The sequence below is a fragment of the Notechis scutatus genome, chromosome 2 (genome assembly GCF_049901735.1).
Source record: "Notechis scutatus isolate UNSWTSFEM ecotype Mainland chromosome 2, rNotScu1.2, whole genome shotgun sequence".
Taxonomy (NCBI): domain Eukaryota; kingdom Metazoa; phylum Chordata; class Lepidosauria; order Squamata; family Elapidae; genus Notechis; species Notechis scutatus.
The window spans coordinates 199,690,948-199,712,006 of record NC_142010.1 but is presented as its reverse complement, the minus strand read 5'-3'; the positions used below and the strand labels follow the sequence as shown (position 1 = coordinate 199,712,006).

At 36.0% G+C, this 21,059-nt stretch overlaps 1 protein-coding gene across 2 annotated transcripts in view; it reads right to left on the bottom strand.

Annotated features, from left to right (window-relative positions):
- Window positions 1-21,059, bottom strand: part of MAMDC2 (MAM domain containing 2) — a 54,182-nt gene that overhangs the window by 19,135 nt on the left and 13,988 nt on the right. For both annotated transcript variants that reach the window (XR_015748038.1, XM_026675386.2), the window contains exons 3-5: window positions 9,442-9,713; window positions 6,355-6,439; window positions 4,762-4,899 (exon numbers count right to left, since the gene is read on the bottom strand). Coding sequence is in view for 1 of the 2 variants with exons in the window: in XM_026675386.2 (XP_026531171.2) it covers window positions 4,762-4,899; window positions 6,355-6,439; window positions 9,442-9,713 (495 nt within the window). In the remaining variant the exon portion in view is untranslated. The remainder of the gene's footprint in view (window positions 1-4,761; window positions 4,900-6,354; window positions 6,440-9,441; window positions 9,714-21,059) is intronic.

The window sequence follows — 21,059 nt, the reverse complement described above, 5'->3', positions numbered from 1 at the left end:
GGAGCTGTGAGTCCAGGAGGACCCCCAAATTCCACATTGGGTCTGTTTGGGGCAGGACTGCCCCATCAAGAACCAAAGATGGAAGATCCTTGTCTCTGGGGGATTCAAATATTCACAATCACTCTGTCTTGCAAGGGTTGAATCGGAGTCTGCTTCGCCCCATCTAGTCCCCAACAGTCCTGGAATAGGACATCCAGGGCATCACTCAAGAGGATTGGGGTATAGTCCTGGGTATCATCCACATACTGATATCTCAACTCAAACCAACAGATCATCTCACCCAGCAGCCTTGTGTAAATGTTAAATAGAAGGAGAGGGAACCCAAAAGTAACCCACAAAGTAAGGGCCATGGGCTAGATCTCTCTCCCTTCTATCAACACTGACTGGAACTGGCCCTATAAGAAGGAGAACCAACACAGTATAGTGATGCCTACCACCAGTTCCCAGAGCTGGTCCAGGTATTGAATATTGCTGAGGTTAAGAAGAGACAGGATGGATGCACTACCTCCATCCCGCTTCCGCCAGGGTCAACCATGCGTGCTATCAAGGCCATCTCAATCCCAAACTATGGCCTGAACCCTGACTGAAAGGGGTCTAGAATAATCTGCTTTATCCAGGGTTCTCTTCAGCTGCCATGCAACCCCTCTCTCCATCACCTTCCGTAGAAATGGGAAGTTGGAAACTGGATGGAAACTGTCCAGGCTATCTAGGTCAGGCAATGGTCCTTTAAGGAGAGGGCACATTACTATCTTTTTAAAAATTGGTGGGACCTAATAATGTGCCTGCAGTGTAATAGTTTATCTGTTCTAGTTTCACAAAACAAGCTTCTTTTAAATCTCCTTACTTTCACATATTTCTAGTTTTAAGGAATCCATCACAATATCAATTGGTGCCCCTTTCATTTGTTGATGTAACTGAAAAGTCCATGCCTGTCATTATTATTTGTTAACGAGTACAGGTAGTCCTTGACTTATGACCACAATTGAGTCCAAAAGTTTTGAGTTTTCCTCATTTTATGACCTTTTTTGCCACAGTTAAATGAATCACTGCAGTTTTTAGGTTAGTAACAAGGTTGGTAAATAAATTTGGCTTCCCCATTGACTTTGCTTGTCAAAATATCCCAATAGGTGATCACATGACCCCAGGACACTGCAACTATCATAAATGAAGAGTCAATTGCCAGGTGTCTGAATTCTGATCATGTAGCTGCAACAGTCATGAGTGTGAAAAATGGTCACTTTTTCAGTGCCATTGTAACTTTAAACAGTCAATAAATGAATGGTTGCAAATTGAGGACTTTCAATTTGCTGTAGTGTATATCGCAGAAAATCATCTTCATGCACCAGCATCTGTAGGGAGGCGCTAGACAGCATGAACTGATGCCAGGTACATTGTGACATGAAGAATCACAACACCCAAAGGTCACATTGCTTTTGTGGTTTTAAAGGAAGCAGCAAATTTTTTGTAGATTCTGCTAAATTAATTCATTTAAAAAATTACATTTGTTTATAGAAACGGAACCAGGCTTCAGTTATGGAAATAAAATATACTTTTCTCTTTGTTTCAAAGATAAAACTCCACTGTATTAGTGTGAAAAGCTATCTAAGACTTTTGAGGTACAATTCTCATAAGAAATGTTTTAATATTAAGGTTCCAAAGCTTATAGATTCAGATACCCAGCAACACAGTATAATATATTACTAAATGGAATCTATTCAGATTAGGGGGGGAAACTATTAATTGCCAAAACAATCCACTTTGTTTTAATGAGATCTTAACTATAGAAGCTACAATTTATCTGCCAATTATGTTTGTCTATTTGATCCTTTGAAAATATTTCAGAAGTTGTGAATACTCCATATTTGACTTTTCTATACTAGACCATCAGAAGACAATTCAGAATGATTCCCTCATCTATACTGATATCATTTAGTGACCTATTCTTAATCAAGTAATTTCAGTAATGCAGAAATATATAAATGCATTTCTACAGGTTTTTACTGACCCCTTCTCCTTCACTAGCTTGGCTCTTATGAATTCTTATTAATATACTTATTCTAAAATGGTAAAAACATTTTGCTTGTTTAAAAAATGTTCCCAAATTCTATGGTACACAGTGGGTCCTGGCCTTTCCAATTTTCCAGAAATAAAAAACAATGTAATCAGAGATGAACTATCTTTTTTATCAAAAGACTACATGGAATGAGCAATGTCTGCTGAATGAGCAAAATTAATTCTTGCCTTCCACAGCTGCTCTATTTTTAAAGCTAAATGCATCTGTTGCAGTCAGCTTTTCCAGTGCACAAATATAACACATTGTGGTTTAACATCTTCTCAAAGGTCTCTAATTTAAAAGTTTAAGAACTCAACTCATCCAATTTGCAAAAAAATAAATAAATCCAAACCCTAAATTGGATTTTTACCAGAAATATAATTTCTTTGTTATTCAAAAGTTTTCTTTCATTCCTTTCCTGAGCATTTGTTCCTACTCTGGGACATTCTTTCATTAGAAAATCTCCATGGAGATCTATGTTTTCCAACTTAGTTGTAGTCGACTGTCCTTGAAAATTACAAGATTTGAAGAAGTTGTTTTGCAGATTACTTTTATGTGGGTTTTATCAGTTTATTTCAATCGTAATTGTGATCTTCGTATAATGCCGAAAAACTCTTATGATGAAAACATACATTGTTTTAGTACTTCTAAGAAGAAACCAAATGAATTAGATGTATTTTAATTCTCTGAAAAGAATTATTTCTATTGTTTCTTCCTTTTATTATATGTTTTATTATCTTATAAACGGATATGGATGTGTCCTTCATGGAAAGGGATCCCCTGAAAGCTCCCATTAAAAAAGGGGAAGGGAAGAAAGGAATATACTTTTTAATTATTTTTCTTTGGTAGCCCCCCTAGAAAGAGTGGGGTGAAGACTGGAAAGGCATACAGCAAATGAACTTAGAAGCACATTCCAACCTTATTTTTAAAAAGATTGTAGCTAAGCTAGTGGAGCTTTTGCCCGCAAAAAAACTTTATTTGGAGAATGTGATGGGTGACACTTAGCCCATGTACGTGTTTAATTGGAGAAACTGATTTATGGCACACCCAGGAAGGAAGGGGGAAGCAGGGTCACAGTTGACTGTAATTACATGTCAACTCATAAAATATTTCTATAGTCTTTTTAGAGTTGCCAACAGAAAGGGAGGGGGGAGCAGTGCAGCAGCTTGCAAAACCAAAACTACATTCCACAAATGTTTTCAAAGATAGTAACTAGGTGACTAAGTTTCTGCCATGCAAAATTCTAACTGGAGAGCATGATTGATGACTCTTGGCTATGGATGTGTTCCATTGGAGAATATGAATTATGATACACCCGGGGGTAGAGGGAAAAACCAGGGTCAAGGGTGACAATGAATTATGTGTCTCAGAGTCGGCTACACCCAAGCAGTGATGGCATGTTAACTCCCAATAAATCCTCTTTAAGTTTTGGAAGTTTGGCTCGAGACTCATGATTTAAATGGGGGTAACTGCCGGAATCCTGACAGAATTGGCTTCATACAGGTCATGCCAGTATGTCACTCCTAATGAATTCGTTGAAGTTTTTTGAAGTTTGACTCAAGGCTCATGATTTAATTAGGGCGATCACTGGAATCCTGATAGCTCAATCTTCTCCAGAAGATATTCTAATGCTTCAACATAGCATCTGACCATAGTTCTGGGAAATGCATGAATTCATGAATATATTTTTTCTCTTCCAGCATTGGAAAATTATTCAAAGAAAGTTTGAGCAAAGACCTCAGACCTATTTATTTAACTCACATCTCACCAAACAAGGAACCTTTCCCAGCAGATGACAATTCTAAAAGTTTTATCTTTTTTTAAAAATGGTTAAATTGGGCCACTCAAAAAAATTGAATCAAACTTAGCTTTTGAAAAACTTACATCTCTGATATTTAGATTGGATAAAGAGAATTGTGATACAAAAAGAAAAAAAATCTAACTGATTTCCACAAGACTCAAAAAGATAATTCAAATGTGTTATGCCAGAATAGATAGATGAGCTTCACATCTGAACAATTAAAAAAAATTCAATAAACATAGGTTTAAATAAATTATATAATACTCTGAATAATATGCTTAGAGAATGTAGTTACTTTAAGATAACAAGGTAAATTATTTACTTTTTTTAATAACCTGGATATTCAAGAGCTGGTATGAAGTTTTATTAATTTCTTTCTCTAGGTTTTCTATGTGAGCATAGCTGAGAAAACTATGCAGAAATTATTTTTGGAACAATGCCTGGATTTAATTTAATAAATAATTCACACCATACAAATGTAAACTGAATACCATAAATGAAATATAAAAGCAAGCCTGAAAGCACTTAGTGCAAAAATGTAGGTCATAATTTGTTTTGACCAAAACATGGTTATACTTTACATGGGAGAACAATTATGAAAAGCTGAACCTTTGTGTTTTCTGACTCCCTGCCTCCCCCAACATACACAAAGAATGCCCCATTTATGTCAAAATTGCCATTACCAAATTCTATTTACAATTTTTCCTCCAATCTATTTTTAAAACATGCATATTTAAAACTACATGATTATAAAACATTCATTCATGGTGCTATTGTATTCTAATGAGAGAACTTGGAACACAGAATTGAGAACACAAATGAGAAAATTTGGAATTATTTGTAATTAAAAGTTACAAATACCTTCGATCTTGCTGTCTTTCAAAACAAATAAGTCTTTCTTGCTTACCAAATTCATTCCTAAAGGTATGATCTTTTGGAAGGATAGACTGTGAATTTCCTATGTTTCCACCACCAACAAACCAATTAACATTTGGATTCCAGCGGTTCATAAAACCACAAAGATGATTTTCTTCAAAATCACATTCTGCAGTTGAAAAGAATATTAAAACACATAAATATCTGTGGTTTGGCACCCATGATTATCTATTTTGTCAGCTGCAATCAGTTCAAATTTCTGTTTAAAATGTACTGTCAATGTTCAGAATAATATAAGCTTTAATCCTATGTGTTACCATCATCATGCAGCGAGCCATTCAACAGAACAAGAAAGGGAAGTGTAAAGCAGGAATTGGTGAACTTTTATATCTTGAATCGAGAGTCTCTAATCCCCAGGCCAGAGACAGGCACCAGTCAGTGGCCCACCAGGAACTGGGCACAGAAGCGAGTGAAGCCCAGGGATGGAATTCAAATTTTTTAACAACCGGTTCTATGGGCGTAGCTTAGTTGGTGGGCGTGGCTTGGTGGTCATGTTATTGGCTGGTCATAGCCAACTCAATATCACTCACATCGAGGCACGCATCTCCTCGCCTGGCCTCTCATGACTGTAGGGATGCTGCAACAGTTGTAAATGTGAAAAATGGTCATAAGTCACTTTTTTCAGTGCCATTGTAACTTTGAATGGTCACTCCACACAAGCAAAGTACCAGCAAAGGAGAGAAAAAAACTCCAGAGAAGTCTAGTCCTGCCAAGAATGTAATAAGGGTTAACGGAGAGGCAGTTTCTGTATGCAACACCAGAATATTTCCTTCCTGCCTTTCTTACAGGATTAGGCCAGTAATTTCTTCTAACAACCGGTTCTCAGAACTGCTTAGAATGTTAACAACCAGTTCTAGCGAATAGGTGCGAACTGGTAGAATCTCACCCCTGGTGAAGCCCCATCTGTGCACATGCGGGATCCAGGCAGCATGTGAAACCACACCCCTCCATAAAGTCTATGACTTCCAGAAATTAGAATTAAAATTCAATACTTGTGGAATGTCCTTGACTGGAATATCATCACTCTGAATCTCTAAGTCAAGCAGAAGTGGCGGCAGAATGATATCCCAAGAATATTCTCCAACACCTGAGTGCATGTAGCCTGTCTTTGAATCTTTCTGAGGACCAATAATGTCCTGCAGAACTCTGGGTTTTCCTTGGCTAGTCCTCATAGCCTTACATTCAATGACACAGAAGATATTAACAACTATACAAAATATGTTATACAGAACCTAAAAAGTACATTTCAGTGTTAATTCATTTTAATCTATGAATAGCTGCACGCCAGTGGTGAGGCAACATGTTCTTTTTCATAGCTGCCTTTTGTCTTAAGTTCTGACTGAGCAATAAAGATTTCTAAAGATTTGGAAACCTGGGCAGCATATTATAATTAGTCTATTATAATTATTCAAAAATACACCACTTGTCAGGTTAGAATTAATAAAATATAATATTTCAATATAATATTAAATTTCTCTTAACTAATACTCTTATGATAATAGATTCCCAATTAAATATTACATCCTCATGCTACTTATACACAATTATTAAAATAGCTACTTACCTATACAGTAGCCAGTTGAAATTTTGATTTCAAAAATTGCTATGCTGGCAAAAGTTTCTGTTCCCAGTACACCTTCCAGTACAATCTGTAAAACAAGCATAAAAATAGAGTGAGAGTAAGCACTGTGTTTCAATAAACTGGTTTTAGAAAATAAATAGCTTAAATAACACTGGTCTACAAGGAGAAGCCTCGGAAATGAAAGTTGCTTAATTTTACCAGAATTGGGGTCACTAATAAAGGAAAATTAAGTCCTGAGTATTAATTGCTCCAGGTTCCAAGATACAGCTTCAGGTCAAAATTGCATCAAAATAATTCAAAATTATAAGGGGGATGTACAATTATATTCCATACCTTTTCTGTAAAATGTGATATTAGCAATGGGAATGGTGCCACGCCAATCATTATAAATATATGTTTTTATTGATACCAATAACTTTCCATTCATTTATTGGTTTTTTCATGTAACATTTTCATGTTTCTTGTATGAAAAACTGACATGGTCCAATATCAGATTAAATGACAAGGTTCCATCTTTTTGGTGAATTGCAGTAGGATCATCCCTGGGGAGATTCCAGCAGTAATCGGCAAGCAAGGATGGACACCATTTCCTTTGGTATCTTTTCTCCATGCCTGCAATATCCTGGTAGAATCTCTCCCCATGCTCATCACTCACTGCCCCACAGTTCAAAGGGAAATAGTATAAATGCAAGTGTAAGAAGTGAATTTTCAGTGACATGTTTGCATCAAGTGCTTTATAGGACCTAAGCAAATTTTCCACTTGTTTTTCATAATCATCTGCCTTGCTGTTCTCAAAGTGAAGATAAATTTATACACTTCCATGTGGTACCCTTTTCATTGTTCTACTGTACTTTGTCAAGAAAGGCATCATGATCATAAGACACTTCCCTCCCTTGTAGGCAAATATACTCACCTGTGTATAAATCTTTATTGTGAAATATCTTGAAAACTTTAGCCAACCAGCACCTTTATCACCTTTCTAATTCATCTAATCAAAATATGTCAAATTAACACATTTTATCTCGAAGGTCAATAATTTCCCAAAATTTGGAGATCAGTGTAATTGTGCCACAAACCACTGGATTTGGATTACCTTTCTCTTACCTTTCTTACAATAGCCTCTAGAATATCAGTCTGAACATCAGTCTTAATACTGAACAGCAGTGCTTAATATCTAAGTTCGTAGAAAATATCTCTAAATATATGTTCAGATTGAGTGAAAAAAAGTGGTTATGCCTACTTAGTTATATGGAAGTAAGAGTATGTCAGGAACAATACATGATGCATTGGAGTGGGTTATGAAATACATGCAATGATAGAAAATAGATAGAATCATGAATATATGGTTGCTGAATGAATGTGGACTGAGTATAAAACTGAACACCCAATACAAAAGAAGTTTGTTGACAAGTGTTGTGGTTCGCTGGCAGCTTGTGCAGATGGCAGTGGAATTGTACGGTGGGGAAGAAAGGGGACCAGTCAGGGAATCTGGAGAGGACTCAGATGAGGGTCCTGCATCCAATGCAGAGATGGAGCCAGGACCATCTGGGAGTGGGAAGCTGACTCCGGAGCCTCCTGAGTCTCACAGCAGCGAGGCCGAGGAACAAGGGGAGCCTGTTCCCAGTGCACATGTGTGCAGAGCTGCTAGAAGGCAAGAGCAGCTGAGACAAAAGGGTCAGTAAGACTTGGAGGTGATTGCCCCTTCCATAAGGTATAAAGGACAGGCAAAGGTGATGAAACCTTAGTAGGAAGCAAAGTCATTCGTTCTGTTCGGATTTATCCTTGAAGCTCTGTGTGGACTTTGTACTTCGGTTGGTTTTTTATAATTCATTTGACACTCTAGTTGTTGGCAGCAATTCAAAGGAAGAAAAGGTGGGTGCTTATCTCGAAGGACTGTTTGGGATTTATTACTGGCTGGGAATGAAAATAATTCCCAGCATTCAAATAAAAAAAGAGTTGTTTTAACTAAGTCTGTGCTTAATTACGGTCTCGGGAAGCCTTGGTCAGAACAACAAGATTTGGTCAAATAGAGAATGAATATAGATTCTTTTTCATTTCCTGCACATGCAGGGTCAGCTCCCCCTCTCCCCACCTCCAATCAACTGACCATTGATCCATTGGTTATCAATAGGAAATGACCAGTTTCTTGCTGGAGCCTGATGCCATGGGCATCAGAAAATGATTGGCCCAAAGTCATGAGTCAGCTTTCATGTCTAAGGTGGGACTAAAACACAGTCTCCTGGTTTCTAGTCTGATGACACCAAACTGGCTCTCCCTATGAAAACTAAGAAAGTAATGACTGGGTGAAATTAATGAAATATTCAAATAAAGGTGAAAAGTTTAAATATTTTTAGATGTATGAACAAAAATTTAAATATTTTTAGATATATAAAGTATTATAAGGATGCAGGGGAAGCAAAGATGATTTGTAAAGACAGCAAGGTTTTAAATATGTATAGTGTCTGGACAGCAAGGTTTTAAATATAATGTATAGTGTCTGGATTTGGTGCAAACCAAACATGTTTGTTATATTTGCTTTTCCCTTATCTTAATCTTTTCATTATCCCGCCCCCCCTTTTAATAACATTGCTGTTTTTAAATTTAATAACATTACTGTTTTCAAAAGGGTGATAGATTTGTATGCATGTCTGTTCACAAAACTATATGAAGAAAGATCAAAGTGAAAATGAACATTGTACTCTAGAGAATAAACAATTTTCCATTATTTTTTTCTTTAAAGATTACTACAATTATCTGGTTTTGCTAAGAAAAGTCTAAAATATAGAGCAATTATCTTTTCTGACATGTTTTGTGGTACAATCAATCCATAAAGACAGCAGGTTTGCCTCTGATTTACATATTAATTAGAACATCTGATATGTTATCAAAGTGGATGTTTGGATATTCAGTATCCCTTCACAAATAATAAAAATTGTTCCAAATATTTATGTTTCATAAGAAAAGAGATAAACATATATGAAAAATTCTAGCTATTTCCATTTATCTACAGTTGTGTGTATGCGTATATGTGTGTGTAAACGAATGCAAGTACTTGTTTCAGATGCTTACCTTGAATTTGTCTGTCCTATTTTTTACATCTACACTGGCTATGAGCCAGCTCTCTGAATGTTCTGTGGTTGTCCAAAGCAAATGATCAAGGCTTTCACCTTCCACTCTTATATATAGGTTTAAGATAATAGAATCTAGTGGTAATTCTGAAGCTGATGCAATCTGATATATAAGTCGAACACAACTCCACTCTCCTGTGTATAGTTCAGGGCTGAGCAATACAGCTGTGTCACCACTTGTTCCTCGTGAGGTATCCACAGAAATGTAATGACCTGAAAATGTACAATGATTGGATTTGAATAAGAAAACATGCCTTACTGATACTCAGCACTCTTAAATGCAATCAACCTCACCCAACATGGCCGCTAATTAAACTGAAGGGAAATTGCCTCTTGTGCTTTTGGTTCAAATGAAGGATGTGTAGAAATCCAAACTATCTGAAAATTATCATATTGCAGAAGGGTTGATGATTAAAATATACTTTGCTGTACCTCTCCCTTCTCTGTAAAACTAAATAGATTTACAAGCTGCTTTTTAATTTATTATTATTTAAAACAATTAAGATTTAAAGAAGTAATAATATTTTAATATATGTTTTTCATAAACAACCTGGATGATTAAAATTGCTCATGCATTTATCATGTATATACTTAATTAAAGTTTCTCAATTTTAAAAAAATATTTTACAACTTTTGAATATATAATATTTAGGATTAGGTTTCACAGGACTAGGTACTGGGGATCTGTTTGCATAATATTGAACTAGTAAGGTTTTATTTTAATTCTGCAGTGCAAATTGGATTTTGACACTATTATCTTTTTTCATTATTTATTAAATATCAATGTATACATGACATGAAGTATCTCCTGACTGCCATGATTTAATTATAATGGCAAATAATAAATTCTTGGTCTCCAGACCAAACCTTTCCAAAGCAGTACCCAATAAACTTAAAACCCCCAAAAGATGAAAATAATAACATGAAAGGTGAACAAATGTGTACTTGCCTCTCAAATAGCATTACCCAGCACAATATAACTATAACATCCCAGCCTTTTTTTGTTTCTACAAAATGTAGGCAGATCATAGAAATGTGTGCCCCCGTCTTTACTTTGTATTGTGCTTTAAGATGTCCTTGTGACATTATAGGTGTGTTGGTTGTAGATGTGAACAAGCCTGTATGTCCGTATTTGCAAATATAAAAGAAGGATGCATAGGCTGACAGGAAACCTGAGACAGCTGTGTTTGGATGGAATTGAGACCCTAAAACAAAGATAATTAAGACATTGAAAGGATAACACCAATATATGAAGCAGTGTATCAACATTCAAGGAAGTCTGTTGTCAAGGGCAGAAAGGTATGTAGAAGTATATGGTATTTTTGGATTTCAATTTCTTTTTATTATTCATGCCTTCATTTCTTTGGCTTACTATTTCTTACTCTCCAAAAGGGAACATTTGATTGTTCTTTGTATACATATCTTATACGTATAGAAAGTATAATATAGAAAAATTGTCATGCCAACTGTTATTCATGTCAACAAATTGTCAAATATATTGATTCCAAATAGTAATTAAAAATAGATTTTGAAGAAAGCCATTTTACAAGTTCTTAAAACGTAATTAAATTATAGCTTACTTTCAATGGTCTTTCAGATAAAAAAAAAGAATACTGCATCTATTTCTGGGAAAGCTACTGAGGGCAAACATTCTATTTGTTTGCAAAATAAATCACTGTGGTAATATAAATTTGCAAAAGTAAATCAAGATCAACTTTGAATCTGACCTGAAACAATTGGTATAAAACTGAAACAAACATCTTATGTAACTTTGGGGGCGGGGGAGTTTGTACTTTATACTGAAAATACATGTTCATAACTTGTTTTTTTCCTGTGCATTGTATGCTCATTTGACTTGTTTTTAAAGATTCTTTAAATTAAAGCAAATAAATAGTGGGAAAACACTTGATTGAAGAAGTGGAAGTATTAGGAACATTAGCTGAGAAGTAATGATATAAATGTTGAAGTACCAAATTTTAAGAAAAATTAAGTGTAGTAAAACTTCAAAGAAGGGGATTATAATAAACCTAAACCTATGATAAATAGGCTGCCATTGCACCAAAATCTAATGAGAAAAAACGTTCAGGATGGATATGAGTTCCTAAAGGAGGTACCAGAAATAAAATTCCAAACAATTCCAGTGTGGAAAAAACTGACAATAGAAAGAGACAGCACTGTGGCTACACAAAGGGAGGGAGAGGGAGGGGGAGACTCTTCATTTTGGCATTATTTTTGTAAAATAAATGATGACATGGTATAATATGCCATGTTCTTGTTCATCCGAGGTTGTATTTATCTACTTTTAAGAACTGCTGAAGACCAATAATTAGTATTATGTCCTACACGTAAAACCATACAACACAAAGAGGGTGTATTTTCTCTTTCATATGACTGTACATACATGCATGCATGCATACATACATAATATATACATGTGAATTATTGTTTTAACACATTCTACCCTTTTTAGAGTTATTTGAGATGACTTATACATTGAACAAATAAACATAGAGAAAAACACATTTCTTCTTTAAAAGGGAAAATTACAGTCTAGGCAGTTTGACAATAATACTGGAAAAAATGCAAATTATAAAAGTACATTTGAAAAAAATGTACTAATTATCACAAAGTCAGGATTGATTTGTCAAAAAACGATTTGCAGACTAACTAACTCATTTTTTAAACTTCCTTTTTAGACTATATTAAGACTTCAACAATACATTTAACAAAGTTTTCTATACCATGTTGATCAGCAACCTGATGAAATGGGCACAGGATGACATGGCAATTAAATAGATACAATGCTGCCTGAAAATCATACTCTAAAAATGTCTATCAGGGATTCCTCATCAAATTGGAAGGAGATTAAACTCATCACCACAAAGACGAGGTCCTGATTCTGTATTCTTCAAACACAGAAAAAGTGAGTGGTTAAGGCACCAGGAGCAGGAGACCATGAATTCAAGTCCTGCCTTAGCCATAAAAGCCAGCTGAGTGATTTTGGACCAGTCACTCTCTGTCAGGCCAACCCACCTCACAGGGTTATTGTAGGAAAAATAGGAGGAGGAAGGTGTAGAAAGTGTATTGGATATGTTCACTGCTTTGGATTATTTGTAAAAATAATAAAGGTGGGATTTAAATAAATAAACAAAGAAATAAAAAAAAATATTATTAATGACTTGGAAGAAAAAGAGAGGAAAATGTTTTTATCTTTGCAGCAATGCTTTTGGGACCCACAGAGGACCACTAGGGGTGATAAATGAGTTTTATTATTTGCCATGCCACTATGGCGGCCATCTTGTGAAGAGCAAGGCTTTAGTTATTCTCTTTTTAAGAATTCACTCACCACATATTGTCAAAATTCCAACTGTTCTCTCAATTACAAAATGTTGCCTATCTATCTCTGCATTTATATTTGATCTACTGTTAAAAATTAAATACCATTAATTATGTTTATGTTAATCTCAGAAGCTACCAACTACAGTATCTTGTGGTCTTACTATAATTTTATTAAGCGGGTTCCTGAAAATGGTAGATAGTCAAAATAAAACATGACAGCAGAAGAAGAACTGTGAAAGACTAAGCTAAAGACTCGTTTACTTCAGCAGTTTTTTCCCCACAGTAGCCACAGACAGGATGCTCACAAACAGGATAAGTGAGTAAATCATTCTGCCTACTCGTGTTCTTCAAGAATTGGCATTTACTTCTGCTAGAGGAAGAAATTTATAACCAAAGAATTATCTCAATACTTTTAAAATAACAAGTTGGTGGCCATAATTATATTTTGTGGTAAGAAATTCTACTGTTTAACTTTACATTTTGTAGTATTCGTCTGTTTTGAATCCCCACCATTCAGCTTAATTGGATGGTGCTGGACGGTAGTACTTAGTCAAACCAGCAAATTTCTCTGCCCATTTCCTCCACCTGCATGATAATCTCCTCTTACTTGCCTTTTTACCAAACTAAAATAGAAGCATTGGTATCTTTTCCTCATCTTTTCTTCAACCTATGCACCTAACTAATCACTTTGGCTAATGTTTTTTGCATGTTACTCGGTTATGCAATATCCTTTTATTATGCAAGATCCTACACATTTTCATACAGCCAGAGAAGTCTTGTGTCCGAGAAGGTGTCATAAAGTTATCTGAATAATGTTTGGCAAAATATTGAAACTTCAGAAATCTCCATATACCTACTAAAATATATTCATCAATACTAAAGTTTATATCATTACATGATCCTTACTTAATATAAACTGATTTCTACTGAATCCTAATTCTGGAAGTTCTTAGACATTTTATTAACAGTAGAGTTTCAAAATCTCCTCTTGTTTTCTGGCATATGTTTACTGGCTCTGCCATGATTTTTCATACTCAATTTCACATCAGAACAATTAAGATTATTTTTAGCTGAAGATGGAATGGATAAAATCAATTTTCTAAAGCATTTACTTACTTAAAGAAGTGAGTTTACAATAAAATAGTGAAAATATTTTTATAATCATGAAAATTGACTAAATGAATTTTCCATTTAAATTCCATTATTTTATGTAAACCAGCTTACACTCAATTACTTAAATCCAGTTAAGTCAGTTGATGAATGGCATTGTAAAATAAAGGGGTTACAAACAATAGCTGTTGTTCCATCATCATTATATTAATGAGAAAGTTTGAATTTATTATGCAGGTGCATAATTTCTCTTAAGTGAAATGTGTATGTTTTCTAAGTGGAAAGTGTTGGAGAAAATAAAAGTTACAATTTGTTACTTGATATAGTTAACATTTACTTTATCTTAAGTGTTAAGTCAGAATTGTTATGATAGTAAATTCTATTTTAAAAAGGACCTTTTGTTACAATTGTCTTATATGGTCATGAGGAGAAGAGTAAGAGTACTCATGGTTAGCAATTATGTAAAAGTGATCTGTTTTCAAAGCTTTTTTTCCTAACTGCTCATTCATCATTTTGCATATGTTTGTATGTGGGTGGCAGAATGTCTAATGTTACCATTTTCAGACACCAGATTTATAAAATGCCTGAGGTCTTTCCTTTCTAACACTGTTTTTAAGGAGTTTTGTTCACTTGTCCCTGGGTGTGTGTGTGAAGGGGAGAGATAGGATCTAAATCTATCTAAATAAAAAGCTTTTGTCCATCCACTACATCTCAGGCATTTTTCAAGTCAAATAATTGTGCTGGCTTCCCTCTACTTGTAACACAATATTTCCTATAAATACGTTAATCCCCTCATTGGCCACCTGGTTGCTAACACTCTGAGGAGTTTGATCTGCCCACCTCCTATTGGTCACTTTAGGCTTCTTTGGGCATGCTGCCTGCTTATGGTCACAGAGCGTTGTCCTCCATGATCATTTTGGCTTGAAATACCTGCTCCACTTATAAGAAAACAAAAAAATTCTTATGGATTTAAAGTAGGTAAGTTTACTGCAATGAGCAAGCAATTAGCTATATAATCTTGAAAAGCAGCTAGGCGTGCCTTGGCCCTTGTCCTTGTGTACATTAAAGCAGAACCTCCCTATTGCCTTTGATCTATTTTGATCTATTTTCTTACCAAGTCTTGGTTTAAGGGGAGGATACTAACTACTTATTTGATACCACAAAAATGTCTATCTGTTCTTGTTTTAAAAATTGTTGGAAACATCCAAATTTCATTTCCAGACTCAGAGACCAGCCCAAGTACATGGACCAACCAGCCCAAGAAATCAACCCCACAGAATGTCTAAAACAAACCTTTTTATTGAGACTGGCTGAAATAAAAGATTCTTGCAAGTCTAATTTATCCTATATTTCCTTATACTTCAGTGAATGAGGAAGATACCTTTCTGACTGCTTACAAATGCTATCTGTCTGTGGGAGGACTTAAAATGTTTTTCACCTTTGTAACAGATCTTGCATATCTTCATCAAGGTTATCTTCCTTACTCTTGACAGCTGGGACAGTCAACTTTTGCAGCAGACATGTATCTGCACACTGTCCTAATACTCAATTCCCATATGCTTGTCACGTCTGTCCTTTTTAGAGTTAGACCAGCGGCCCCCAACCTTTTGGGCACCAGGGACCGGTTCCATGGAGACAGGTTTTCCCATGCTATGATTTTGCATGCTGCCTGTATCCCTTGGATGGGGCTTTGCTTGTTTTCATGGCCTTGTTTCTAGCATGCCGCGGCCTGGTGCCAGTCCATGGGCTGGGGGTTGGGAACTCTTGCTTTAGACACAAAGGTGTACCTGTTTTTGAAACACAGATTTAATATTCTATTAAACAATTATTGGATGCATCTTCATAAATTGCCCAACTGATGTACCAGAGGGTGCAGGAGGAGCACAAGTTAAAGTCAGAGGAACTACCCAAACATTCATGTCACATACTTTCCTTTCTCTGCGCTTACACTCTGTCAGCTGGCTTATCCGTGGTCATCTTTTCAGAAGAGCACTAGACACATGTTAGCCCAATTGATAGGTCACAGCACACAGGAGGGACTGCAGGGAATATCATGAGTGCTCCCTCCTTTTTTACCCTATTCCACCCTTTTCTGGCAACTTATTAGGCAAGTCAGGAGTAAGCTGCTATTCTAACTATCTGCCTAAACTCACCCAACCCACTATCTATGTTTGGAATAGTGACTGATAGTTATTTTTCCACCAGTAGCAAGTTGGAAGGGTAATAAAGCCAGGGAATCCACCAATCTCTTTTCTTTATTTGGCTACAATGGGTATGTAAAGTTAGCATATTTTGATAACTTATTACAGTAGCAGAACATGAATCAGCAATGGGGGAAACACAATCTATATCATCATAGATTTTTGCTCATTGAAGGACAGGTAAATAGCACTTTTAATGCAGCAGTGAGAAAGAGCTCTAAGAAAACATTGGAATAATGTTGAATCACATATTATACAGTAGTGGCTTTGCTCAAATTAGAGCAAATTATCTTGGACATAATGAGGTTTACTTTAAGTTCAAATTTTGCATTTTTAAATGTACTTTTTCTCATGGCATATATTGTTACTTCTACATTATATGTAGAGACATTACAATTAGCCAGAAATGAGTTGCAATGAAGGCACCACACAACACATAAATCAGGCTGTGTAAATAGCTAGTGGGGTAACAGAAACAATGAACTTCAGTGGACTGACAATGGTGTCATCTAATGGTCTGAAAAAAATGAAAGAACAAAGTGTATAATTTCTAAAGAAAAGTTGTATAAGAACAACTTATGAATCACTAAAAGTTGCATGCTATTGCAGAGCAGCAAATCTGTGCACAATTGTTTAGGAGTAATCCCCAGTGAAGTCTGCCTGATTTATTTCTAAGTAACCATACACAGAACTGAATTTATGAACTCTACAGATATATTTATGAATTCATTAGGTGAGTGTTTATGTACCCTATTCTATTTAATGCGCAAAAAACTCTGGGCATGTTATTGCTGGCACTCAAGCTAGAAGTTCTGAGCATTGCTGATATTACAGATAGAATAGCACATTGCATAACAAGATCCAGAGACACTCTGAACTGTTTATGATTGTGGTGACATGCAGACGTGTGTGTGTGTGTGCGTGCATGTGTGGGTGGGTGTGGGTGTGTATGTACACACACGCACACACCCATATACACATATATATACATATACGCATACGCATACACATACGCACATACATACATGTATACACACATACATACATACATACATACATACATACATACATACATATATATAGTGCCCTGATCAATGTACACTTGAGGACATCATGGCAGCCTTAAGTATGCCTTATTTTAATTGTGATGCTTCTGACACGAATAAACAAACAAGCTTAGAGTATTGCATAAACGTACCATTGCGGCTTGTAACCTATGAGTCCTAATTTGTTGAAGACCATTACAACATATTTTTACTTGAAGTCAAAAGAGTCATCAAACTATATGTACCAACAACAACTCCCAAAACAAAACAAAAAGCAGATTACTCATATCAATAAGGAAACTTCAATCCAAAAGAGATCACTCTGGTGGAAAAACAAATCTGGTCACGTTGCCAATTTCAAAAACCGATACAAAATTTATGCCACCAGATAAAGACCGAATGCACCAATTATCACATTAAACAAGAGGAAAACCTTCTAAGCACCAATTCCACCGTGCTTTTTACAATTTTGTAAACAACAAACTAAAAGACTCAAGGTCCATCCCTCCCTTGATAGGACCTGATGGTAAAGACTGCTGCGACGACACCATTAAAGCCAACATCTTTAACACATTCTTCGGCTCAGTATTTGTAAACAGCAATGGATCATGCCCAGTATTTCCTAGCCGTACCACAGATAACAACAATGATCTAATACATATCGATTTCACAGAAGACAATGTTGAAAAAGCACTCACGCAATCTAAAACCATCTCTATCTATTGGACCGGATGGAATATGTGCCTACTTCTTAAGAAAGCTATCCACTGCCATAGCCAAACCTCTAAGCATAATCTTTGAAAAATCTTTCAGAACCAGCTCCTTGCCTAACCTATGGTCACAAGCCACAGTCATCCCCATCTTCAAAAGGGAGACCCAAGCCTAGTTGAAAATTACAGGCCAATCTCCTTATGCTCGTCACCTGTAAAGTCATGGAATCAATTATTAACCAATCCATCATCCTCCACTTAGAGACAAATAACCTACTCTCCAATAAACAATTTGGTTTCAGAAAAAAACTATCCTGTAATCTGCAACTCTTACACTGCAAAAACATATGGACGACACAACTTGACCAGGGCAAAGCAATAGACGCAATCTACATAGACTTCTGTAAAGCCTTTGATTCAGTGGTACCGACAAACTACTCCTAAAAATAAAATCCTATGGGATCTCTGGACAACTGAATAACTGGATAGAAGCATTCCTGTCAAACAGACAACAAATGGTCAAAATCGGGAGCGTCCTATCAAATCCAGTACCTGTCAATAGTGGTGTTCCCCAAGGCAGTGTTCTAGGACCAACTCTCTTCATACTCTACATAAACGACCTCTGTGATCATATTAAGAGCAATTGCGTTCTCTTCGCTGATGATGTAAAGCTGTTCAATACCACAGACAATACTGCTACCCTACAAAAAGATCTTGACTATGTATCAGAATGGTCAAACAAATGGCAACTTCAAATCTCAACAAATAAATGCTCTGTCTTACATATTGGCAAAAAAAAAAAATCAGAAAATAAAATACAAGTTGAATAGTCAAGATCTTGTTGATGACCCAAGCTCTGTAAAGGACCTTGGAATACTCACTCAAATGATCTAAGTGCTAGAGCCCACTGCAACTACATAGCCAAAAAGGCATTAAGAGTTGTTAACCTAATCCTCGTAGTTAATCTGGTATATGAGTAGAACCACTTGTTTATATGTTTAGGATCCAGACCTGAAACATCTTACTGAGGCAAAATACAATATGGCATACCCCTCCATCTATTTACAGAAGCAAGTGGGACTGATAATCAAATCTTAAAGATAGTTTTCAGCTTTCAAGGACAATTGGGAACAGGATTGCTTAAGTCAGTGAGGTCATGAAATGTCAGCTTCCTGGAGCATGGGAAGCAGTCCCAGAGCCTCATGCTTCAGGGTGCAAAGAGTCAAAAGGACATAGATGGGGTAGGGAAATAGTTGGGTGGGTGGAGAGTTGGAGGCAGTCTCTTACTTTACTGAAGCTCAGGACTGGGAAGACCAAGCCTGGAATAGCTTCAGTTGTGGTGGGTACCCATTTGACAAGCCATAAATCGTGGTTAACAGCTACAATGGAGAGTGCTGAGATTGCTGTGTTTAATGTGTGTATATTCCAGCCATTAAAAATTGTGTGTGTAATGGAATTCTTTTCTCAGAGTACACACAGAAATATTTTATATTATCCAAATATATTCAAAATGTAATTGTTAAATTACTTGCTTTCAGATGATTCGGTCAAGGAAAATATATTTTATCATCTTTACCAGCTTTGTCTCTTGAAATAAAACCTTGGATTAATCAATTTAAACACTGAAGTTTGGGAAGAAAAATATTTTTTATTCATAAATATTTTCTTGTTCCTAAGCATCTGGCAAGGGAAGCAAGAACATACTCAACGTGCTTTATCAAACCTATCACGCACCGGCTTCAAAGAAAAATATGCATAACATTTTCTTCTGGAATCATTTTTTATGTCTGGTTCTATTAGAAAATGTTGCCCTACACCTAACTCCCATTGTACTCTTGTCTACTGGAAGTAACTTTGATGCTACTAAGGGTCTTTTAATTTTCATATGTAGAAATAAACATCCCCTGATAAGTACTGTTATATGCTGATTTGGCAATTTGGTTATATAGCAACACTTATAAATACTAAGAATAAAATACATAAAATACATAAAAATAAAAATATCTATTTATAACTTGCATGTGTTAGAATGTTCTACAATTAATTGACGCAAATTATTAAATTGAAAGGAGCACTGGTCCATGACTAATTTGATGATTCTAAGAAAACTATGACACAATTATCTCCATATCGGGATCCTAAAAATTCACATGGAAACCATCCTCTGCATCTACAGTATGTGATAGTTTGGAGCCACAACGCCGGTTTTCGTCTTCTGGCGCTCAGATCCGCTCACTTTAACCTCCATGCTGGGCGCCAGCCTAGGGGGGGGGGGGGCGGGCGGTGGGGTGGGTGGTTTGTTGTGGGGGTGTTGGTGGGGTTTTCTTTGTGTTTTTTTGGTGTTTGGGGTTTTTGTTTTTTTTTGTTGTTTTTGTTTGTTTTTTTGTTTTTTGTTTTTTTTTTTCTTTTTTTTTTTTTTGTTTTTTTTGTTTTTTTTTTTTTTTTTTTTTTTGTTTTGTTTTTGGTTTTTGTTTTTGTTGTTCTTTTTTTGGTGTGGGGGTGTTGTTTTGGTTTTTTGTGGGGGTCCGCCCCCCGGCCTTTTGTGGGGGTTGTGGGCCTGTCGGCTGGTGGTTTGTGTTTTTGGGTTTTGTCTTGTTTTTGTGTGGGCCCGCGCTAACTCCACAACTGAATAAGATTTGTCCAGATTTTATATTTCAGAACTAGATCTTGTTTTTTTACTAGTTGGTAGTCTTGTCAGCATTTACTGCACTAGCTTTAAATGCAGCGTTTGTACAGTTTCCTTTTTCTAGTGTTATTTCTATTTGCAGCTGCCATGTCTGATTTACCATTACAGTAACCTGGTTTAGGGCCTGCACCCAGCCAATTTAGTTTGATTCATCTGAGCTGGTTGACAACTTTTTCCTACAGAATTGCCAACACTGTACCAGGGCCAGGAGTTGAGAGATTCTTTTCAAGGGTTTGTTTTTCCTCCTACCTTCATTGGTTAGGAGGATGAGCTTATTACAGTTACTGTCTGCATTTGCACAACACGTTAAATATGATCATTTTAATTTGGATTTACTGAATTGACCACCTTTCTCAGTTCACACTATAAGCTGAATCTAATGGTTGGATTCTCACAGAAACCTTACCAGGTCAAAACTAATCACAACCATTTGTGTGATTACTGATGGCAAAAGTAAAGTCAAACTT